General features: G+C 34.0%; 1 protein-coding gene across 6 annotated transcripts in view; it reads right to left on the bottom strand.

Moving 5' to 3' along the window:
- Positions 1–26,522, bottom strand: part of POF1B (POF1B actin binding protein) — a 135,157-nt gene that overhangs the window by 16,376 nt on the left and 92,259 nt on the right. For 5 of the 6 annotated variants that reach the window (XM_053581030.1, XM_053581026.1, XM_053581028.1 and 2 more), the window contains 7 exons: positions 25,268–25,342; positions 16,300–16,392; positions 15,325–15,438; positions 14,030–14,182; positions 13,206–13,325; positions 11,751–11,879; positions 10,820–10,902 (listed from right to left, as the gene is read on the bottom strand). In XM_053581030.1, the coding sequence (XP_053437005.1) occupies positions 10,820–10,902; positions 11,751–11,879; positions 13,206–13,325; positions 14,030–14,182; positions 15,325–15,438; positions 16,300–16,392; positions 25,268–25,342 (767 nt within the window). The remainder of the gene's footprint in view (positions 1–10,819; positions 10,903–11,750; positions 11,880–13,205; positions 13,326–14,029; positions 14,183–15,324; positions 15,439–16,299; positions 16,393–25,267; positions 25,343–26,522) is intronic. The other variant, XM_053581029.1, reaches the window with a different exon arrangement.

Here is a 26,522-nt window from a genome sequence, read left to right on the forward strand (position 1 = left end):
AAACAATTATTGAGGAAATATTCTATACAAAACTAGCTCTGAAGGAAGTATTCAAACCCATACTATGCACAGACCATCACAATGGACCACCAGTTACAATCCCTGGAAATTAAAGGTCAAAATATAGCTTCCACAATGGCCCAAGTGATAAAACAGGGTGTCAGATCTCCAAAAAATGAAATAAAAAGAATTCTACCAATTTATCGATTCCCTCAATAAATATGAATGGCCTGAATACCCCATTAAAGAGGCACAAGCTAGAAGACTAGATAAAAAAAGCACAAACCAAAAAAAAAAAAAAAAAAAAAAAAAAAAAGCACAAACCAACTATATGTAGTCTTCAGAATACACATCTAACCTCTAAGGACAAAAGATGACTCAAGGTAAAGGGTTGGAAAACAATATTTCTGGCAAATGGAAATCAGAAGAAAGGAAAAGCTACAATTTTATTTGCAGATACAAATAGATTTAAAGCAACAAAAGTAAAGAAAGACAAAGATGGACATTATATACTGGTTAAGGGAAAAATATAATAATAAGAATTATCAATTATAAGTATATGTGCATTCAACTTAAATGCTTCCAGATTTACAAAACAAATCCTAACCTGTCTGAACAATATGATTTCCTACAGCAACATAATAGATGAGCCATTTATGACAAACCCACACCCAATATCATACTGAATGAAGTAAATCTGAAAATGAAGTAAAACTTATGACTGGAAACAGCCAAGAATGTCCACTATAACCATTGCTATTCAGCATATTTCTGGAAGTTCTAGCCAATGCAATAAGGCAAGAGAAGGATATTAAAGGCACCCAAATGGGGGCAGAGGAGTCAAACTCTTGCTCTTTGCTGATGATATGATATTATTCTTAGAAAACCCGAGAGACTCAACCACAATACTCCTGTAAGTGATCAAGAAATATAGTAATGTCACAGAGTAGAAAATCAATGTACAGAAATCAGTAGCAAATAACAATGAAGCCAAGAAGCAAATCAAGGACACAATATCCTTCATGATAGCTTCAAATAAAATGAAATACCTGGGAGTATATCTAAGAAAGGAAAGGAAGGAATTCTTCAGAGAGAATTATGAAACTGTGAGAAAGGAAATAGAAAAATACATTAAAAATTAAAGAAAATACATGCTATTTGCTGGAAAGAATCAACACTGTTAAAAGTATTGATTATATTATACAAAACAATCTACATATTTAATGTAATCTCCATTTAAATAACAACTTCATACTTAGAAGAAATTGAGAAAATAGTGCTCCATTTTGTTAATTTTCTCAAACATAGCAACCATGAAGGCACAAGTTACCAGAACCTTTGGCATACAGCAAAAGCAGTCCTAAGAGAAACATTTATTGTAGTAGATGCCTACATTTGAAAAACAGAACAAAAACACCAACGAACTCATGAACCATATTGTGGAATTGGAAAAAGAACAATCTAATCCCAAACTCTGCAGAAGGTAAAAAATAATAATAACAAACAAAATTAAATCAGAGATTAATGAAATTGAAAACAAAATAATCATTCAGAAAATAAATTAACAAAAAGTTGGATTTTCAAAAAATAAAAATAAAATTGCTAAACCTTTGGCCATATTGATTAGAAATAGAAAAGTAAAATCTCTAATAACCTCAATAAGAAATGATAAAGGGGAAATAGCAACAGATGCCACAGAGATACAACAGATTATCACTGAGTACTACAAGAAACTCTATGCCCAGAAATTCCACAATGTGGAGAATAGACTTAACCAAGAAGAAATAGATCTTTTGAACAGAACAATTTCAAGCACTGAGATCAAAGAAAAAATAAAAAATCTCCCAACAAAAAAATACCCTGGTCCAGATGGCTTCACACCATAATTCTATCAAACCTTCAAAGAGGAACTTATACATATACTGCAGAAAATATTCCAAAAAATTGAGAAGGAAGGAATCTTCCCCGACACATTCTATAAAGCAAATATCACCATGATTCCAAAACCAGGAAAAGACTTAACTAAAAGGGAGAATTTCAGACCAATTTTACTAATAAATATAGATGTAAAAATTCTCAATAAAATCCAAGCCAATAGATTACAGCTACATATTAAAAAAGTCATACATCATGATCAAGTAGGTTTCATCCCAGGATGCAAGACTGGTTTAACATGTACAAGTCCAAAAATGTAATTCACCCTATCAACAGAAACAAAAACAAAGACCATATGATCTCAATAGATACAGAAAAAGCATTCGATAAAATTCAGCATCCTTTTCTAACTAGAACACTTAAGAATATAGACATAGGTGGCACAATTCTTAAACTGATCAAAGCCATCTATGACAAACCCACTGCTAATATTATACTGAATGCTGTAAAACTAAAAACTTTTCTACTTATAACTGGAACCAGACATGGTTGTCCTCTACTGCCACTACTATTCAATATAGTGCTGAAAGTTCTAGCCAAAATAATCAGGAAAGAGAAGGAAATAAAGTGAATCCAAATGGAAGAAGAGGAGGTCAAACTCTCTTTACCAATAATATAATCTTTTACTTAGAGAGCCCCAAAGACTCAATCACAAGGACTCCTAGAAGTGATAAAAAATACAGTAATGTCTCAGGATATAAAATCAATGTCCACAAATCATTAGCCTTTGTATATGCCAATAACCGCCAAGATGAAAAACTAATCAAGGACACAATTCCCTTCACAGTAACTTCAAATAAATTGAAATACCTAAGAATATACCTAACAAAAAAGATTAAGGAACTCTACAAACAAAACCCTAAGAGAATCAACAGCAGAAGATATTAACAAATGGATGAACATACGATGTTCATGGCTGGGAAGAATCAACATTGTCAAAACGTCTATTCCACCCAAAACAATCTATAGATTCAATGTAATCCCAATTAAAATACCAACATCGTATTTTTAAAATTTGGAAGAAAATAATTCTTCATTTTGTATGGAACCAGGGAGAAAAAAACATGTAACCTAGGCAATTCTAAGTAATAAAAACAAAGCCAGGGGCATCACCCTAGTAGAATTTAGGCTATAATACAAGGCCATAGTGTTCAAAACAGCATGGTATTGCCACAAAAATAGAGACATTGAAATTTGGAGCTGAATATAAACTAACCTTTTAGAGCCACCTGCTCTTTGATCAAACAAGACTATACACCGGGGAAAAGAATTCTTATTCAATAAATGATGTTGGGAGATCCAGATAAGCACATGTAAAAGACTGGAACTGGACCCACACCTTTCACCACTTACAAAAATTTGTTGAAGATGGATAAAAGATTTAACTCTAAGGTATGAAACAATAAAAGTCCTCAATGAAAGTGTGGTGTAAACTCTTAAAGATATCCACCTGGGGAAAGATTTTATGAAGAAGACTTCCATGGCAATTGCAACAACAACAAAAATAAACTAATTAAACTGAAAAGCTCTGTACAGCTAAGGAACCAACAATCAAAGCAAACAGACCACCTTCAGAATGGGAAAAGAAATTTGCATATTATGAATTGGACAAAAGCTTGATAACTAGAATGTACAAAGAACTCCAATTAATCAACAACACAAGATCCAACAATGCCAGATTACATGAATATAATCTTTGCTAGAGAAAACAGACGAATGGCTAACAAGCATATGAAAAAAATGGTCATTGTCCCTAATCATCAGAGAAATGCAAATCAAAACCACCCTCATTAATAAGGCAGGTGCGGTGGCTCATGTCTTTAATTCTAGCACTCTGGGAGGCCGAGGAAGGTGGATTGGCTGAGCTCACAGGTTTGAGAACAGCTTGAGCCAGGGCAAGAGCCCATCTCTAAAAACAGGAAGGTTTTGTCGCAGGTGCCTGTAACTTTAGCTACTTGGGAGCCTGAGGCAAGAGAATCACTTAAGCCCAAGAGTTTGAGGTTGCTGTGAGCTATGAGGCCACAATACTCTACCCAGGGTGAAAAAGTGATACTCTGTCTCAAAAAAAAAAGAAGAAGAAGAAGAAAAGAAAAGAAATCCCTGAGATACCACCTATGGGTGAGAATGGCCCATATAGCAAAGTCTTAAAGATGCATTTGCTGGTGTGGATGTGGAGAAAAGGGAATATTTACATTGATGGTGGGACTACAAAGTAATCCAACCTTTTTGAAAGGAAGTCTGGAGAATTCTGAAAGAATTCAAATTAGACCACCCATTTGATCCTGCAATCCCATTACTAGGCATCTACCCAGAAGAAAAAATATCATTCTATCATAAGTACATATGCACTAGACTGTTTATTGCAGCTCAATTTACAATCACCAAAACATAGAAACACCCTAAATGCCCACTAACCCAGGAATGGATTAACAATATGTAGTATATGTATACCATGGAATACTATTGAGTCATTAAAAAAGATGGAGACTTTGCATCTTTATATTAACCTGTATTGGGGTGAAACACATTCTTCTCAGTAAAGAATCACAAGAATAGAGAAGCAACAGTCCAATGTACTCAATTCTAATATGAAGGCAGTAGATGATCTAATACAAGGTGGGAGATAAGGGAATGATAGAGCAGGAAGTGGGGAGTTATGGTGTATGACACGCCTCTTCTGGGTGGGATAAAATTATAAGAGGGACGTGACCTAACAAATGCAATCAGTGTAACCTAACTCTTTGTACCCTCATTGAGTCCCAAGTAATAAAAATAAATAAATAAAAATTATCTAAATGAAAAGGGATGCATGCTAATATGGTAGTATCACTCAAAGTGTCCTAAATATTCAATGAAATTCTTATAAAAATTTCAATAAGATTTTTTGCAGAAATTGAAAAAATTATAAAATTTATATGGAAAAGCAAGGAACCAAAAATAGCCAAAACAGTCATGGAAAGACGGACAGTTTAAAAATTCACACCCCTGATTTCAAAATTTACTAAAAAGGTATTGTAATCAAGATAGTGTGGCACTGGCATAAAGATGGGCAAATAGACCAATGGACTAAAATTGAGAGCCTATAAATATACTCTTGCATTTATTGTCATTTGGTTGTCAAGTCAATTAAATAGGGAAAAGAACAGCACATTCTACAAATAATTCTGGGACAACTGGATATCCCCATGCACAAATTTGTACCCCTACTTCACAACATATAAAAAAAGTCAAAATGGGTCATATATCTATATAATAGATAAAATAATAAAACTTTTAGGAGTAATCATGGGCTTAAATATTTAAATATTTATGACCTAGACTGAGGTAATAGTTTTTTACATGTGGTACCAATAGTACAGGAAGTACAAAAATAGATGAATTAGACTTTTACAAAATTAAAAACTTATACTATAAATGGCACTATCAAGGCAATGAAAAGACAACCCATGGAGTGGGAGAAAACATTTGCAAGTCATATTTCTGATAAGGGACTTGTATTAGAATATATAAAATTCTATTGGAGTCCAAGGATAAGACAATCCATTTTACAAAATAGAAAAATAATTTGAATAGACATTTCGCTAAATAAGATATGTGAATGACCAATAAGCACATAAAAGAATGCTAAACAACCTTAGTTATCATGAAAATACACATCAAAACTACAATTGGATACCACATTCTACCATCTAGGATGACTACAATCCAAGAGACAAAAATAACAAATGGAGAATGTGCCATGGGGCAATGATAAGAATGTATATTCTTTATCTTTAGGATGAAGTGCTCAATATACATCTATCAAGGACAGTTGTTCTAGGGTCTTATTTAAGTCTCTTATATCTTTGTTTAAATTCTATTTAGAGGATCTGCCCAGCTCTGTGAAAGAAGTGTTAAAGTCCCCTGTTATTGTGGTGTTATAGGATATCATATTGCTCAGACTGAGTAAGGTCTGTTTCAAGAATCTGGAAGCATTTAAGTTGGGTGCATAAATATTTAGAATTGAAATATCTTCTTGTTGTATTTTTCCCTTGATCAATATGAAGTGACCATCTTTGTGTTTTTTGACTTTAGTAGCTTTAAATCCACATGTGTCGGAAAATAAGATTGCAATCCCTCTTTTCTTCTGGATTGCATTTGCCTGAAAAATTGTCTTCCAACCCTTGACTCTGAGCTTTAATTTGTCTTTTGAGACTAAGTGTGTTTCCTGCAAACAGCAAATTTATGGCTCATGTTTTTTAATCCAATCAGCCAATCTATGTGTCTTTAGTGGGGACTTCAAGCCATTAACATTTATTGAAATAATTTATAAGTGTGGTAGTGCTCTATTCATCTTATTTTGTGAAAGTCCATTGCTTAGTTTTGTCTTTTGCATCATTGTGAAAGCTAGGTTCTGTCCTTTAATTTCTGGGTGCTTACTTTGCTGAGGGTCCCTTGTGATGGTCAATGTGTACAACAGGTTGAAGTATTTCCTGTAGAGCTGGTCTTGTGGCAAATTTCATTAATGTTTGCATATTAGTAAAAGATTTGCGTTCTCCATCAATTTTAAAGCTTAACTTAGCAGGATATAGAATTCTGGCCTGGAAATTGTTCTGTTTAAGTAGATTAAAGGTAGATGACAATTGTCTTCTTGCTTGGAAAGTTTCATTAGAGAAGTCTGCAGTCACCCTGATGGATTTATCCCTTTAGGTCAACTGGTGCTTACTCCTAGAAGCTTGAAGAATCTTTTCTTTTGTCTTGATTTTGGATAGGTTCATCATAATGTGTCTTGGAGAAGCTAGGTTAGAGTTGAGGCAACCTGGGATCCAATGTCCCTCTGAGGGGACTACGCCAGAATCTTTGGTGATATTTGGGAAATTTTCATTTATAATATTCTCTAGTATGGCTTCCATTCCTCTGGGGCATTCTTCTTCCCCTTCTGGGATACCTATAACTCATATGTTTGAATGCTTCATAATGTCCCATAATTCTGTCAGTGAACGTTCTGCTTTCTCTCTCTTCTTTTCTGCCACTTTAAGTATCTGAGTTATCTCAAGAGCTTTGTCCTCTACCTCTGAGATTCTTTCTTCTGCATAATCTAATCTGTTGTTGATACTTTCTATTGCATCTTTAAGTTCTCTTATTGACTGCTTCAATTCCTTTAGCTTGTTATATCCTTTCTATATTCTTCATATCATTCGTCTCTTATTTGATTCTGTTTTTGGATTTCCTTTTGGTTATTTTCCACTTTCTCAGCATTTTCCTTCATTGTTGTTTGGTTACTTTCCACTTTCTTTGCAATTTCATTCATAGTTTTCTGGTTATTTTCCACTTTCTCAGCAATTTCCTTTGTTGTTTTCATCATCTGTATTTTAAATTCCCCTTCTGTCATTTCTAATATTTCCCTATAGGTGGAATCCTCTGCAGTAGCTAACCTCATGGTCACTTGAGGGGATTGCTCTGGACTGTTTTTTCATGTTGCCAGGATTTTTCTACTGATTCTTCCTCATGAGTGTTTCCTTGTATCTGTTTCCTTGCCCTAATTTTTCTTTCACTTCCTCTAGCTCTTTAAGTTACTGTGCCTCTGGCCTAAGGTTTTGATGAGTCCTTTTGGTACATGACCAGAAGGATGAAAAGATTGAAGAGCAAGAGGATAAAAAAGATTTAAAAAAGAAAGGAAGAAAGGGCAAGGAGAGGGGATGATTAAAAGGGAGTGTTGACAAAAGTAAGAGAGGCTAAGAAAGAGGGATTGCAATTTTATTTTCAGACACGTGAATTTAAAGCAACAAAAGTCAAAAAAGGCAAAGATGGACACTTCATATTGGGCAAGGGAAAAATACAACAAGAAGACAATTCAATTCTAAATATTTATGCACCCAACTTAAATGCTCTCAGATTTTTGAAGCAGATTAATTAGTCTGAGCAATATGATAACACCATAATAACAGGGGACTTTAACACTACTCTTACAAAGCTGGAAAGATCCTCTAAACAGTACTTAAACAAAGATATAAGGGACTTAAATGAGACCCTAAAACAACTGTGCTTGATAGACGTATATAGAACACTCCACCCCAAAGCTAAAAAATATATGTTCTTCTCATCGGCCCATGGAACATTCTCCAAAATTGATCATATCCTAGGACACAAAACAAACCTCAACAGAATTTAAAGAATTGAAATTTTACCTTGCATCTTTTCAGACCGCAAGGCATTAAAGGTGGAATTCAACTCTAACGAAAACGTTCAGCCCTACACAAAGGCATGGAAATTAAACAACCTTATGCTGAATAACATATGGGTGCAGGAAGACATAAAAAAGGAAATCATTAATTGCCTTGAGCACAACAATAATGAAGATACAAGCTAGCAAAAACCTGTGGAATATAGCACAAGCAGTCTTAAGTGGAAAATTTATCACTTTAGAAGCCTACATTCGAAAAACAGAAAAAGAGCACATCAACAAATTCACAAGCCATCGTACAGAATTGGAAAAAGAAGACAGATGAACAGAACCTTCTCTCAAGAAGACAGATGGATGGCTAGCAAGCATATGAAAAAATGCTCATCATCCTTAATTATCAGAGAAATGCAAATGAAAACCACCCTGAGATATCATCTAACACTGGTGAGAATGGCTCACATCACAAAATCTCAAAACTGCACATGCTGGTGTGGATGTGCAAGAGAAAGGAACACTTTTGCACTGCTGGTGGGACTGTAAACTAATACAACCTTTATGGAAGGAATTATGGAGAAACCCCAAAGAACTCAAGTTAGACCTCCTGTTTGATCCTGCAATGCCATTATTGGGCATCTATCCAGAAGGTAAAAAAAACCAAAAACCTTTTATCATAAGGACACGTGGACTCAATTTACAGCTCAATTTACAATCACCAAAATGTGGAAACAGCCTAAATGCCCCCCAGTCCAGGAAAGGATTAACAAGCTGTGGTACATGTATACCATGGAATATTATTTGGCCATTAAAAAATGGAGACTTCACAGCATTTAAATTAACCTGGATGGAAGTGGAACACATTATTCTTAGTAAAGCATTACAAGAATGGAGAAGCATGAATTCTATGTATTTGATCTTGATTTGAGGACAATCAATGACAATGACATGGTGGGGGTGGGGAAGAGGAGAGAGAGGGAAAGAGGGAGGGGGTGGGGTCTCAGTGTGTGACACATCTTGTACCACAATGAATCCCCAATTAAGAAAAAAAAAATTACCAGAAAGCTATAATCAAAAGATATGGTACCAAATGAGGATAAATATATACGTAAGTGATTAAAATTAATAGTCCAGAGATAACCCCTAAGTATTTGATTGAAAATAAAAAAGATATACTTTTGCAGTCCTTCCAAATGCTAAATGGAGTTATCATATGACCTAGCAATTCTACTCCTGGGTATATACCAAAAGACTTGGAAACATACACCCACCAAAAGAGTACAAAGACAACTTGAACTTTACTTTAGAAATGAAAACAACATAACATAAACATTTGTACCCTTATATCAATCTGAAAAATAAAGTTTGTGCAAGAATGTTCATAGCCACATTATTCACAATAGCCAAAAAGTGGAAACAAATCAACTATCCACCAGCTGATGAACAGTTTACTAAAATGTGGTTTACCCATGCAATGAAATATTATTGTCAATAAAAAGAATGCAATGCTGATACATGCTACAACAGGAATAAGCCTTGAAAACATGCTATATCAAAGAATCAGACACAAAATGGCACATACTGCATGATTCCACTTTATATGGAACATCCAAAATAAGCAAATCTATAGAGATAGAAAAATTAGTAGCTGCCTAGAGCTGAGAGGGGAAGCTGGAATGGGAGGTGACTGTTAGTGGGCACAGGGCAATTTGGGGAGATGATGAATGTGTCCTAAAATTAAATTGTGGTGATAGTTGCACAATTCAGTGAATATGCAAAAAAAACATTTACTGTACATTTTCAATGACTGAACTGTGTGGTGTGAATTATATCATAATAAAATTATTTAAAAAAAATAACAAGTTGTGGCAAAGAAGGGTGTAAGTGTATAATGATGCAGCTGCTTTAGAAAATAGTATGGCTGTCAAACAGAGTTATCAAGTGATGCATAAATTCCACTCCAATGTACATATTCCAAATAAATTAATATATATACACTACACAAATTTATACACAAGTGTTCATAGCAGCACTATCCACAATAGCCAAAAATTGAAAACAACTGAAATGCCCATCAATTGATGAATATATAAAATGTTGTGTATCTATAAAATAAGATATTATTTAGCAACAAAAAGGAATGAAGTCCTGACACATACTAATGCACAGATACATCTTGAAAATATTATGCAAAATGAAAGAATTTGGTCACAAAACACCATATATTGTATTACTCCATTTATATGAATTATTAAAAATAGACTTTTTCTAAAACTATTCGTAGTAACTTTACACTTTGGTTTAGTAAATTGCTAAAATGTAAACTATGGTCATATTACTACTATGAAGGGGGATCCTAAAATGACATCTACAAAGGAAAGAGCTGAGTCAAGATGTAAAGACAGACATAAAGATATACTTTTAGTACACAAATTCATCTGGGTGCCAAGCAACACCAATTAAGTGAATTAACTAATTCCCAGTTTAAGATGGATCTCTGTTACATGCAAAGGAAAGTGTCATAACTAATGTAATCAGTTTAAAAATTGTTTTTAACTTTTACAGTGAATATTCATTCTTCAGTAGAATGGCCAGCAGAAAACTCTGTATAATATATATCAATTAATATGCAATTAACTCTATATAATATGTATCAATTAAACATGCAATAACTTTGACTACATAATAACCATAGTCATATTCAAATTTTATTTAGAAATGCCTTACTTTTTAGTAGTAATAGTAGTCCTTCCACCACTGGAGGGTTGATTATGAGATGAATGTATTTCTTGTCTCAACTTTGAGAGTTCCTTATAAATAAAAGACAACACAAATCATTTGATGGAAAGTAGAAACATGAGGTAAGAGGTATGTTTGATAGTTATCAATTTTATGAAGAGAAATTACCCTCTTTCCTTTTCAGCCTTGAGATAAGATTGTTCTTTTCCTATTTGTTTAATAATATCATGTAGTGTTGCTTCACATACCTAACAAGTTATATTATACAGATATGCAGGAACCCACTAACTAATATAGTATACCTGTATCTATTACTTGAGATTACTTGACATTGAATGGGTATGTTTCTCAACATGAAGATGTAAAAATTTTGTCCCAGAAAGCTTTCAAAGTATAACCATAGCAGAAAAGTATTGAAACCTCGATATGAAAGCAGATATAGATTACTAACAGGAAGTCCATCACTGAAAGTTAATACAAGCACCATTTATTCAATATCAGCAATACAATATACGCCCATTGTTTTTGATAATTCCTTCAGTACCTATTGAATGTCAGATCCTGGGCTACAAGCTTTAGATTCAGGTGGGAATATAACACAGTACTTTGATGAATCAGCTCGTAATCTACCAAGGAGCTCGCAGTCTTATTGGGAGTTTCACTGATAATGATATATAAAATAAATGTATTAAAATACTAAGTGTACTATAGAGCTTACTTTTTGCTTCATTCTAGATTTCATTTTAATAGTTTTTCCTGAAATATCATATGTATCTTCCACTTCTTCACAGGCATTTACATTCTAGTTTGTGTAATAACGTGAATCCTGGAAATGTGCTTTTTTCTAGTCCATGGGAAGTATTTATCCTATAGGACTAATTTGTATTATTTTTCTCCACCCCACCCCTTCCTTTTTTACCTCTGACTGACGCTTTATAAGGGAATCCTTCTCTTCCAGCAAGCCTGTCAGTTCATGAAGCTTAAATTGGAAGTCACTACAACTTCCTTCTTTTCTTGAAACATCTTTTTGGTACTGGTTTAATTGGGACTAAGGATTAAAAATAATAAGTATTATAACCTTTATTTATAAAATACGTAACTGAGTTTCATGGAGGTTTAATGACACAAATTCACATAGATAATTATGAAAAGAAAAGTAGAATACCAATGGTTAAAAACTTCTATACAATTTTATGTGTATAAAATGTTAATTGAAATGCCAATTAGAAATTTGTCCTTTTTTGTTAAAATGTCTTTGATATTTAGGGCTAAGCATTATATAAGTAACAGTCTTGGGCTACAACATTTCAAATAAAGCTAAGAACATAAGCACTTTCTATCCCTTCAAATACTAATTAAGAAAATTCCAACATAAATAATTAATATTATGTCCTGATTTTTGGTTCTCAAAATATTCCTCTGCATAACTTATCTCAGTCCTCACAGCATCCCTGTGAGATAAGTATCACTATAATCCTTATTTACAAAACTGGTAATGAGTTCCATAGAGGTTAAATGACCCAGGGTCACATAGGTGCCACTCCAAAACAGGTCTCCTGTCTACAGATCTTATCCATTTTCCTCTTTACCTAGTATGTGTGCACAGAGTGCTGCTAGCTTAAAGTTGTATTAGTTACATTGAAATGAAAAAGAAATCAGTGGAAGAAATTTTCCAAAAAAATTGGTAAGTTTTTTAAACAATTTTTTTTCATTTTAATATTTGGTAAAGATTATACACTGACATTTGGAGAAACAAGTATGTGGTTATCTTGTTAATTAAAATACATAAGTATATTTTAGTACATTCAAAAAACAGTAAATTAAGGGTTACACTAGGTTAATTCAACCTAGAATTACAAGATAAGGTAATTTATACTTACTCTTGCAAATGCCATCTTAATTTTGATGCCAATTATAGGTACATAAAATGCAACACTGTTTCTATTCTCATGTTTAACAAAGTCTTTGTTATTTATCATCCCTCAAAATCTTTGTTATTTATCATCCCTCAAATTTTTATGAATCCAACTGTGGCTTTGTTGGATAATCTTAAACGTTGCTCTGGCCCACATCAGCATGCTTTCAGCAAAATCACAGAGAGTTCTCCACTGGCTTCCAAAAAAAAAAAAAAATTAAAAAACAAAACATGGGAATGAATCTCCTCTTTTATTTTCCTAGAAAAAGATTAAGCTAAACTAGAAAACAGTTATACTTTATACATAATAATGTCATTTTAAAATGAAAGATTCTCTAGCACACTGTAGTCCTAAAACTCTAGGACTTCAGTTGATTTTTCCTTGTAGCTTTAAGCTTGAAACCATCTTTATCTTCTTTGTGCTGATCGGTGCATTTACGCATTGTAGGATCAACATACCATGAGCTTGCAGATCTCTCTATCTTTCTCCATTCTCAAGTTTTTTAGCAGCTCCATGTAATGGTTGCCAATCTCATCCATTTTAGCCTGCAACATTGGGCCTGTGCAAGTCTCAGAAACCTACACAAGATAAAATCATTTTCTGTAATTAGGTTATTATGAAAGAAATACACATTATATTAAAAGGATTATTATCAGATGAAAACCACATGATGAAATAAGACTGAAATAATGAAAGTAATTTTCAGAAACTGTGTTAAAAAGCTCAAATGTCAGTGAGATAAGACCCAACTGTGTGTTAATTCATTAGAAAGCAGTCCTTGTTTTTTCTCAAGATAAATAGAATAGGCTGGGGCACAATGGCTCACGCCTTTCTTAATACTCTGGGAGACCAAGACATGTGGATCTCTTGAGCCAAGGAGTTTGAGACCAGACTGAGCAAGAGTGAGACCCCATCTCTACTAAAGATAGAAAAACTAGCTGGGCATTGTGTTGGGTGCCTGTAGTCTCAGCTACTGGGGAGTCTGAGGCAAGAGGATCACTTGAACACAGGAGTCTGAGGTTGCTGTGAGCTATAATCCTTTGTCAGTCTAGCCTGGGACAACAGAGTGAGATTCTGTCTCAAAACAAAAAGATAAGTAGAATATATAAATACATACACACACAAATATATTTATTATTTTCAATGCTAAGGCTACAATGGCATAACTAAGGCAATACTACATATTTAAAACAAAGTTTTATGCCCTGGAAGTGAGAACAATGTAACCTAAAAATTTGTACTCTCATATTAATTTGAAATAAAAAAAACAAAGTTTTAATACCTGCATTCTAAGATTTTTATTCTCTTGCTCTAGATTATGTTTACAACATTTCAATTCATTTAGTCTATATTCCATGTCTGATAGTGTATGTCGAAGAGAGAGATTGTTTTCTTCCAGAGTCTGGCATTTTGAGCTTGAGTCTTGAAGTCCTTGCTGTAAGGAAGACACAAGTAAATGAGACAAATGCATTTTACTTTCTGTGAGGGAGTGCTCTTTTAATTGATTCATTCAATCAAATAAAGCGTTTTTTTTTTTTTTTAGCAACCAGTTCTCACTCTGTTACCCAGACTGGAGTTCAGTGGCACAATCATAGCTCACTACAGCCTTGAACACCCAAGCTCAAGCAATTCTCCAGCCTCAGCCTCCAAAATAGCTGGGATTACAGGAAACACCCTGCTAATTTTTATTTTTTTATAGAGATGGGGGTCGCACTATGTTCCCTAGGCTGGTCTCGCACCCCTGGCCTCAAGAAGTTCTACCACCTCAGACTCTCAAAGTGATAGGATTATAGATACAATCCTATAATACGGTGACAACCAGCTAAAATCAAAAAGATATTTTTTGGTGCCAAATTTTCTTATATTTTTGCCCTTAGATGGTACATTAAATTAGCCATGTAAAATATAATCTTGCTTCTAGTCTAACTTGCCTAACATTAGTGAGAAGGAATCAATACTAGATGAATTTTCAATGTCCCAATTTAATAATCAGACTCTTGCTGTTCTTTCACAATACTGTATCCTGCCTTCTAGTAGGCACAAAAATTACTATATAACCATATGCCTGATTACTTATGTGAAAACTAGTAACTGAGCAAGAATTTGAGGCTGTCATAGGAGTGGAAATTTGTAAGAAGTGAACCTTAAGACTCATTACAATTTTCTAGGAATCATTTCTGCTCAGACATCTGGAGAGCTCCTCTAGAATTTATTCATTCATTTATTCACTGCACAAACATGCATTAATATTTGCAAAAGCTTTTTTTCATTGACATGTTAGTAAATTAAATATATAAGCAAACCTATATTTTTGGTACTTACACAATTTTTGACATCTAACCACACAGATAATTTTGTACCATCTATATACTTTATATCTAAAATGTACAACATTATCTCTTGTTCTAGGAGAGATTCCAGTCATTGTAAATACCAAAAGCCACTCAATTCTCATAAGAAAAAATTGTTCCATCAAGCCTTAATCCTACCTGGATTGTATCTTGTAATTCTAATGTAGTAATTGTACATGTGAAAATCTATTGATCTAGTTTATAATCAATAAAAGCATCAACTTACCTGCTGCTGGAAAATATTTGCTCTCACTGATGCCAAGAGTTCTTCATACTCTTTTATTTGTGTTTCTTTGAAAGCTAAGTCTTTCTCAAGTCTTATCTTGTCATTTTCCAGTGACTAAAAGCATAAATTATTTATTATGACTCAGAACTACAGATACTTGTCAACAGTTACATAATACAAAGACCAATTTACCTTGGAAGATTTAAATAAGCACTTCTTTCATTTGTACTTGCTTAATAAAGCAAAATTCTTAAAAGTTAAGCAAAATATGAGATAGAATAGGATAGAAACATTAAAAACCTGTGCTGAAGGAGACATTTTGTTGGAATGACTAAATCTAAGTGCAATGAAGCAGAACCTTCTGAAATATTTTAATGTTTTTGCTCAAAGTACAAAAAAATCTTTCTTAATCCTTGCAAGTGGGAAATCTTTAATTTAGAGTCTAAAATGTGTTCATCATAACTCAAAAAACAGCAAAAACACTACTCCAAAATCCTCAAAAACTTATTCATTATATGTAAAACATTCTGAATGTATCTAGCTGATAGCACCAAGAATACTGATTAAAATAGAAAAGATTAAGTTTCTCGGAGAAAGAAATTTTAAAGTTATTGTTTTTGAATAGAAATTTAGAGTATGCTTTATTATATGGAAAATGGTGAAATTCACCTTCAATGAGTCACATTATTTTAATTTTGCAGCCTAATCCCTGGCTGTACATATTAAATTATCTTAGTGATAAACTAAATACTAAGTGCACACCCAACATTTTTTTCATTTATACATTGGACAGCTCTTTTCTCTTCTCTCAACACTAATTAACTATTTGAAGAAAATAATTTAGCTATGTCTGAGGGAGCATAATATTGTTGCGCTGTACTAAACTTTTGAAAGTTGGGCTAAATATATTTATTTCTATATTAGGAAGATAGGAACTAAGAAGGCTTTGGAAAGAAAAATATAAATAAATCATACTGTCAAGTCATTTTGTAGATGCCCAAGCTCCTCCCGTATGTTGCTAAATGTGGACAGCACTAGCCGGAGTGACTTATCAGACATATTTCTCATCTGGAGGAAAAAATAATTAATGATTTACTTTTACTAACATGTGAAAACAGGCAATAGAAGTGAGAGTAATCTTATTTTTGTGCTCCTATCAGCAAATTTATTAATAATTTTACTTTTTATATGACAATAATAGAATAGTTATACTATATACATGGTATTTTGTCAATAGTGTGTTTACATAATCCAAGCAATTTCCCTGAAGAAAGAGATACCTATGTATTTAGAACAAGGGCTTATTATTATTTTCTTGAGAAAGTATCATCTTTCTTACAAAACAGAATCCTATCAACAAAGTATAAATTTTTCTTTCTTTCTTTCTTTCTTTCTTTCTTTCTTTCTTTCTTTCTTTCTTTCTTTCTTTCTTTCTTTCTTTCTTTCTTTTCTCTTCTTTTCCTTTTTTTTTTAGACAGAGTCTCACTTTGTCACCCTCAGTAGAGTGCTATAGCATCACAGCTCATAGCAACCTTCAGCTTTTGGGCTTAGGTGATTCTCTTGCCTCAGCCTCTTGAGTAGCTGGGACTACAGGCACCCACCACAATGCCTGGATATTTTTTGTTGCAGTTTGGCTGGGGCTGGGTTCAAAACTGCCACCCTTGGTATATGGGGCCAGTACCCTACTCATTGAGCCACAGGTACTGCCCAGGTTTAAATTTTTCTTGTGTTTATTTAAAAGATTAGAAGAAATGGCTGGGTGTGGTGGCTCATGCCTGTAATCCTAGCACTCTGGGAGACCGAGGAAAGTGGATTGCCTGAGCTCACAGGTTCAAGATCAGCCTGAGCCAGAGCAAAACCTCATCTCTAAAAATAGCTGGGTGTTATGGCCGGTGCCTGTAGTCCCAGCTACTTGGGAGGCTGAAGCAAAAGAATCACTTGAGCTCAAGAGTTTGAGGTTGCTGTGAGCTATGATGCCACAGTACTCTACCAAGGGTGACAAAGTGAGACTCTGTCTCAAAAAAAAAAAAAATCAGAAGAGAAGAGATAGTCAACCTTCAAGTAATAAAATGAATCTTCCCTTTAAGTGTACTACCAAGTGCATATATCTTGCCTGAGGTGAGACTATAACACTAATTAAATTTAACTCTAAAGTATAGAACCATTTCAAATTTTCAAAGAGAAAGAGATACTTTTTTTTTGAGACAGAGTCTCAGGCTGTCACCCTGGGTAGAGTGCTGCGGTGTGAAGGCTCACAGCAACCTTCAACTCTTGGGATCAAGTGATCCTCTTGCCTCAATTTTTCTATTTTTAGTATAGGGTCTCACTTTTGCTCAGGCTGGTCTTGAACTTTTGAGTTTAAACAATACACCCACCTCAGTCTCCCATAGTGCTAGCATTACAGGCCTGAGCCACTGGCCCAGTTGAGAGAAACCTTTCCATTAGGTTACTCTCCTTTCTTCAAAGAAAAATGGTTTAAAAAACTGGCAACTTCAGCTTCTGGAAAGATTGAAATATTTTCCCCTAGTCCTCCTGTTTAAATACAACTAAAAACCCTGGACATAATTCATAAAATAAATATAAAAAGACATAGAATAGTGAAATGAAAGAAGACTGATTACGGAACTTGAAACCGGATGAATGACACAACAGTGAGTTGCTGGATTTTCTTTTTGCTTCATTATCAGGCCGATGTTGGGGAAGGTGATAATCCAGATGTATCAACGAAAGTCCTGAGGAAAACCTTCTTTCTATAGCCAAAGGAGAGTGAAAGGGGCAGCCTAACAAGACAGAAAACTTTCAGATTGTGACCACTTTACTTTAGTTAATCAACACAGGAAAAGCTACAACTCTACCTACACCCAAACCATCAAAGGCCAAAATGTGAGCCCAGACATCTCCCCATGGCAGGCATGGGGAGGTACACCAACACGATTCATCAGGTTGGTGTCAGAGAAGGCTAAGTGGTGAGATGTGGCTTTCATACCCCCTGGCAAAAAGAAAACCCTAAGCATTGTGATATCAGTTGAGATCATGAAAGAAGCTTGGTATTTCACCCTATCATATCAAGAGGAGTTCAGTAGGGGAACTTTGACTTCCACTCCTGGCTGGTAGTATTAGGCAGTGCCTGTACTTTCTCTGATGTTTCAGAGCATCAGAAGAGTCTGGCAAAAATAGAATATTTGAGTGAGATCCAGAATGTCATAAGATAGTAGCAAAAATGCTATGGTTTGATTGAAAATTGCATGTTTATTCTAAGGAAAGAAGATTTTCCAAGGAAAATATCAGCTCTTAAGAAAAATCAATAAACAGATGCCAACATCAATTTAACAGAAATGTTAGGCTTATCTGACAAGGATTTTAAATCAACTGTAACAAAATGATTCAAGAAGAAACTACTAGCAGACTTAAAACAAAAGCATACAATGTCTCAACATCAAAATACAAAGCCTCAGCAAAGAAATAGAAAATACATGTATAAAGGGTAACTAAACAGAAATTTTAGAACTGAAAAATTCAATAACTAAAACAATCAGAGAAAAAAACAAAACAAAAAACTCTCAGCAAATAAGCTTAAAAGTAGAATAGAAAAAAACAGGAATGAATCAATCATTGAGAACAATAGAAAGTACATAATTCTAATATCAATTCAAATAGACTGAAAAAAAATAAACAGAGCCTAGGGATCTATGGTATTATAAGTATCTGATTTTGATGTTATCAGAGTCCCAAAAGAAAAGGAGAAAGAAAAGGTTATGGTGGGGAGGAAAAGCAGAAAGAGGGACGGAGGGAGGGGGGTGAGGCTTTGGTATGTGTCATACTTTATGGGGGCAAGACATGATTGCAAGAGGGACTTTGCCGAACAATTGCAATCAGTGTAACCTGGCTTATTGTATCCTCAATGAATCCCCAACAATTAAAAAAAAAAAAAAGAAAGAAAGTGGAGCTGAAAAAATACTGTCAAAAATTCATGCATACTTCTTCAAATTAGCAAAAACCATCAACATATATATGCTAGAAGCTAAATAAATACCAAACAGTATAAACCAAGAGAAATTCATGGACAAACGAATCAGAGTCAAACTTCTTAAAACTAAAGACAAATTAAAAAAATTCGAAAGCAACAAGAAAATCCTTAACTATTCAGAATAATAAGTCAAATGACAGCAGATTTCTCATTAGAAACATGGAGGACAGAAGGAACTGACAAGCTTTTTTAAAGTGATAAAACAAAAGAATTGTGAACTACAAATTATGTATCTAGTGAAATTATCCTTTAGGAATGAAGAGGAAAAAAAACACATTTTCAGATGAAGAAAAATGAAAATAATTTGTCACTAGTCAGCATACCCTGAAAGAATAGCCGAAGTAAGTTCTCTAAAAAGTAAAAAAAATGTAACAGAAGAAATTTGGGACATTAAGAAGGACAAAATATCATGGTAAGAAAAAATATGGGTAAATACAAAAGTCTTCTTACTTCTTTTGAGTTTTCTAAATTATGTTCAATAGTTGAAGCAAAAAAAGTGTGTATATATACGTATATATATATACACACTCACATATACAAATATGTATATATATAACACTGTCTAATGTAGTTCTAATTGGAGGTAGAGGGAATACTTAAGATAATTATAAATGTAGAGGGTGAAGAGAAGTAAAGGAAGCAAACTTTTCTACATTCACTGAAATTGTTAAAATATTGACACTGTTCATTGAGATAAGGTATGGATATATAATATCTAGAGCAACCACTAAAAGAAAATCTATACTTAAAAAAGATGTCCTCAAAAGCATTAGAGACAAATCAAAAAGTAATTCTAAAACAAGTTTAAGTAATCAATAGGAAAGCAGGACAAAGAAAACTGGTAAACAATAAATAGAACAAAGAGAAAACCAAAAATTTACACATCTATCCCTAATATATCAATAATTGTAATTTTTAGAAAACATACCAATTAAAGACAGAGATTGACAGAGTGAATAAATAAGAAAAAAGACCTAACCGTATATTGTCTATAAGAAACTTACTTCAAATATAATAAAAATTATTATATATACTCTCATATGTATATTTCATATATATATTGAATTTCATATATACCTGAATTTACCCATCCTCTTTTATAATATAATAAAATTATTATGTATACTCTCATATGTATATTTCATATGCATATTTAATTTCACATATATATGAATTTACCCATCGTCTTTTACTTTCACACTTTCACTTTTACACATGTATTTTCTATTTATTTTTTGAGACTTTATATTTTGCTGTTGAGACATTATATGTTTTTGTTTTAAATCTGCTTGTAGTTTCTTCTTGAATCATTTTGTGACAGGTGCTTTAAAACCCTTGTTTACTGTCATATATGAAAGGAAACGAAAATGGGTAAATTCATACCTAACAGGTACATTGGAGAGAGAAGGAGATTGGTAAACTCACACCTATCAGGTACATCCTTTACTTTCAGAGAAAAGTGCACACTTACAACTTTGACTTAAAATATACTAAAGTAAACTAGGTAACCAAAACATGTGTACTCCTGTGATATTCTGAAATTTAAGAAAAGAAATTAAAAAGTTGGAAAAATATACCATATTATTGTTAATTCAAAGAAAGCAGGAGCTTCTCTACTGATATTAGATAAAATCCAGTTCAGAACAGAGAAAATTACCAAGGATCAGAGCAAAGAAAATTACCAAGGATGGAGTTTGATACTACATAATAATAATAGGATCAATCTAACAAGAAGATGTAGCAATCCTAAATGTTTATGCAGCAAATAAAAAGGCAGCAAAATGTGTGAAACAAAATCTTATAGAACTGAAAGAAGGGTCTATGGCCGTACCACCCGGAATGCATCCCATCTCATCTGATCTCGGAAGCTAAGCAGGGTTGGGCCTGGTTAGTACTTGGATGGGAGAACTGAAAGGAGAAACAGATAAATCCACAATTATAACGAAGACTTCTCTATCCCTTTCTCAGTAACTGGTGGAACTGTTAGGGAGAAAATGATCAAGAATATAGAATAACTGGGCAGTGCCTGTGGCTCAATGGGTAGGGTGCTGGCTCCATATACCAAGGGTGACAGGTTCAAACCCGGCCCCAGCCAAACTGCAATAAAAAAGAGCCAGGCATTGTGGAGGATGCCTGTAGTCCCAGCTACTGAGGAGGCTGAGGCAAGAGAATCACCTAAGCCCAAGAGCTGGAGGTTGCTGTGAGCTGTGATGTTACAGCACTCTACTGAGGGCAACAAAGTGACATTCTATCTCAAAAAAAAAAAAAGAAAAGAAATAAAAGAAAAAAAGAAAGAAAGAAAAAAGAATACAGAATAACTAAACAACATAATTAAATCAAAGAATCTAATTGACATTTATAGAACATTCTACCTAATAACACAAATTCTTTTAAAGTGGCCATAGGACATATACTAAAATAGACAATATATTTGATCATAAAACAAAACTTAACCATTTTAAAGGAATTGATCTCATGCAGAATACGTCCCCTGACCACAAGGAAATCAAACTATAAATCACTAGCAGAAAGAAAATATGAAGATCTCTAAATACTTTGAAATCTCTAAACAATATACTTTTCTTGATATTTCTAAATAAATTGAATTTTATTTTATTTTTATTTCTGATTATTACGTGGATACATACATTTTCGGTTACATAGTTTGCATTTGTATGGTTGTCCTTCACCCAGACAGTGTGAAAAATACCCATGCAACAATGCAACATATCCATTGGGTGGAAATTTACCCCCACTGCTCTCCCTCCCCTCAGTTCAAACTTTTTTGGAAAGCTGTAGGATAATATTTAGAAATAAACATATCCTACATCAAGCATACAAAGTGAATTCAGTGTGAGTTTAAAATGACTTGCTTTCTTCCATAGGCTTAAGGGACCTGGACCCATCCTGGGATACATGCAGAGTTGGCTTCCCTGGAGTTATTCCATAAGCCATTTCTCTGAAGCTATACACCCCGTGAAGCCTGAGATCAAAGGGCATGCCACCCTTCCTCAGAGATACGGGCCAGAAGGTTGACGTATGTTAACAACATATTGTCAGAGTTCTATAGGTGCTCTGCCTTGAGGAAAAGACACAGTCATTACTTCATACTGAGTAAACTGAGTGAATGCTTGAAGATATTCTTCCATTAACTCTGTTCCCCTGTGGCCACTTTCTTCTTTATGATTTTGTTTGAATACCTGCCCAGAGATTAGTCAGTGTTTAGAAGAAGATGTTTACTGCAAAAGTGATTGTGTTGATGTGGTAACAGGATATTTCCTTTTTAGTAGATTTCAGATAGGTAAATTGAGGTAATGGTGAAAATAACAGATAATAGATTAAATGTGTACATGACTAGAAAGGTATAAAATCAAACCCCTGAATAAAGATCTTTGCTACACGCCATCTCATCTCGTGTAGTCTGTTTCTTGACTTAATAATTACAGGAGTGAGTTTACACCCACGGCAAAGCTGCTATTCGTTCGTGTCTCCGGTCACACAACAAATTGTATTGAAACAATACACTTTTAAATAATCCACAGGTCAAGGCAGTAGTACCAAGATAAATAAAAAAGTACATAAAACTGAAAGAAATGAAAATACAGCACAAAATTAGTAGGACACAGCTAAAGCCATGCTAAGAGAGAAATTTATGGCATTAAATGCTTATGTTAGAAAACTGAAAAAGTTTAAAATCAATAAGTTAAGTTTCTGTATTAAGCAACTAGACAAAGAAGAGCAAAAAAAATAACAAGTAAAGAAATGAAATAATAAACAATAACAAAATCATTTTTGTTGTAAGAACTTGAAAAATCCATTCTTTTAGCAATTTTAAAACAGAAATCAATGAAACTGAAACCAGGAGAATAGGGAACCCAAATGAAACTAAAGTTTGCTTCTTTGAAAAATAATCAATAAAATAAAACTGTAGCAAGATTAATGAAGAAGAATGAGAGAAGAGAAAAACTATCAGAATAAGGAATTAAATAGGTGTTGACAATACACTATCCTGCAGCCATTAAAAGGTTAGAATATTATGAATAACCACACATACACAAATTTGACCATTTAGATTAAATGGACTACTTCCCCCTACCATAAATCTCTTAATGTGAAAAAGACCATTGAATTTAATTTATATATTTTTTAAATTCCCCAAAACCGAATCTGTAGGCCCTGATATTTTCACTGGAAAATTCTACCAAGTATTCAGATAGGAACTAACAGCAAATCTACAGTCCCTTCTAGAAAATATAAAAGGAAGGTACACTTCCCAATCCATCTTATGAAGCCCTCCTGAGAGAGTTAAAAAAAAAAAAAAAGAGAGAGAAAGAAAACTATAAACCAATGTCTGTCAGACACCTAGATGCAAAAATCCTCAGAATGAGTTTTTCAAAGAAATAGGCCTAGAACACATACTGGATGAAAACCCCAACACTAGGGGTACTATCAAGGAGGTCTCACAGATGCAGGTTCTAAGGAGCATATGTGTTTCCTGTAGTATTATCTCTGTGTATTACATACTGTGAGTGACTAAAATAATATTTCATTTAAGTTTCACAAATACGATACTAGAATTAATATTTGGATTATCAACCAAGGTCTAAGACTAAATATTAATCTTATAAATTGGCCTATCATATAAAACTAGATTATTTTTTGAATCCTTTCTTGTAAATATATAGGCTATTCTTTTTAGCTATATGTTCTTAGCATCCATCTTGATCTGTGTTTTCTCCATCATGAGGGAATTTACTGCTCCAGTGATCTTTAGCCTTCCACAACTCAGGAAAAGCAAGGCTCTGGCCTGTCTATCTCTCCCTATCAATGGTGGGGTGGGTGTGGTATATGGTGGAATGAGATAGGAGAGCAAAAAGTATGAGTTAGATAAAAAATCTGAATAGACATTTCTCAAAACAAGATTTGTTATTTTGTATTGAGTTGTTTGAGTTTCATATGTGAAAGGGGGGTACTCCACCGGCAGAGATCTCACAGACCACCAAGGCTTGTACGAAAGGTTTTTATTGGCAAGGGAAGAATGCTGCAGAGCAGCACCAAGGAGGAGAGAAAAGGAGAGAGAGAGAGGAAAGAAAAGAGAGAGAGAGGAGGAGAGATGGTGAGAGAGGAGGGGAGAGAGAGAGCGCGAGAGAGAAAAAAGAGAAAGAGGAGTGAGAGACCTATCTTTATATAGGTTTAGTTAGGGAAGTCTCAGAATGGTGATGGGATAGTACCCCGTTTCCCTGAAAATATGACATCCTCCGAAAAAAGACCTACTTACAGGAAAGATAAAACGTCCCCTGAAAATAAGACCTAGCGCATCTTTGGGAGCACATCTTAAGATAAGACACTGTCTTATTTTCAGGGAAACAGGGTAGAATAGCCAATAACGAGTTACTGCTCTGGCGAGAAGGGCCATTAGGGGCAGGCCGTAAGTTTGAAATTTTCAGCAGGTAGCTGTAACTTTAGGAGTGAGAGAGCTAGTCTTGGTCTGTAGAAAGTAGGAAGGGGCTTTTCTTGGGGAAGGGCTTTCTCTGGGACAATTACCTAACAGTATATATTATACTTGTTAATCCTTTGTAAATAGTTTGTGAATTTTCTTTCTGAGTCAACAACATCAACAACAACAACAAAAAGATTACAAATTACAGTCAGGTTGTACTAAACTCTGAGGAGGGAATAAGGCCATTCCACAGCAGGAAGTAGTATTTCTAGAATGTTGCTCTGAATACTAGTCATTAAATACTAGTTTTTGATAGTCTGACTAAACAATAATGCAACGCTTGCCTAATAAAAGTATAATCAACTCTTGTGAATGAGTAATTTTACTTGTGACTTTCTGTTCTTAATTAAGGGAAGCATCTTAGAATGCCATTTGTTAGTATAGTTCTCACACATCTACTCCTGACCCCATCTCACCTGCAGAATATAGCGAATTAGCTGTTTTGTAAACTCAGACAATCCTTTAGGAATCAGTGATTCAATGTCTTCTGACTGTAAGAAAAGAGATGCTCATGTAATGAATAGATATACATTAGCATTTTAATTTTAGTGTCAGCAGTCCACAGACTTTTGTGTTAATGGTACATATTGTTAGGGTTATTAAATGATTAATTCACATTTTCATTTCTAGCCTTATCAGTTTTTACTTAAAAAAAATCAATTATTCTTTTTTATTCTACATAAAAAACCTGAATTCCAGGCATTTTAGGGAAAAGCATTGGAAAACAAATTAGATCTTCCATTTCTTTTCTTTCTTTCTTTCTTTCTTTTTTTTTTTTTTTTGAGACAGTCTCATTATGTCGCCCTCGATAGAGTGTCACAGTAACCTCAAACTCTTCAGCTTAAGTGATTCTCCTGCCTCAGCCTCCCAAGTAGCTGGGACTACACAACATCTGGCTGTTTTTTTGTTGCAGTGGTTATTGTTGTTTAGCTCATCTGGGCTGTGCTCAAACCCGCCAGCCTTGGTGTTTGTGGCTGGTGCCATAACCACTGTGCTATGGGCACAGAGCCTTCCAGTTCTATTTTTAGAAGGAGAAATTTAAAAACAAAATGGTCTATTAAACACCATTAAGCACTTTATTCTTTGTATCTGTCAGCAACTGGAAGTTTTATTGCGTGATATACCATTTTTGAGGCTGATTTTTTTGAATTAAAAATGCATTGTTTTAGGATTTATTGAGAATTTACATAGAGCTATGATGACTTTTGAAAGATTTTGATGGTGCCACAGCAACATTGAGAAGTTTCAACTAATTTTAAGTGAGAAGCTGAATCGATGAAAGTACCCTTTAGAGGCAATTTAGGATTTACTGAATTATTGCAATGAATGCAATATTGCAATACATTAGAAATAAAGATAAAAATTGACACAAAGAAGCAAGTGTTCTTTTTATTGCACTAAAATTACAGGGTGTCCCTAAAGTTGCTGTACAGAGGGAAAATAAGAAATTGTAGCTAAATATACCATTATTTACAAGATTTTCATTACAAAATTTTACAAAATATATATAAAATACTTTCTATGTTTTGGCTACCTCTTTCTACACACACACACACACACACACACACAAAGTCTTATCCCACTCATGACAAACACATTTCTAGATATCTGCCATTTTTCAAGTTTATTAATTTCGCCTATGTATGGAGATTTTGGAATACCCTGCAGTTC

This window comes from Nycticebus coucang, chromosome X (genome assembly GCF_027406575.1).
Source record: "Nycticebus coucang isolate mNycCou1 chromosome X, mNycCou1.pri, whole genome shotgun sequence".
NCBI classification, from domain to species: domain Eukaryota; kingdom Metazoa; phylum Chordata; class Mammalia; order Primates; family Lorisidae; genus Nycticebus; species Nycticebus coucang.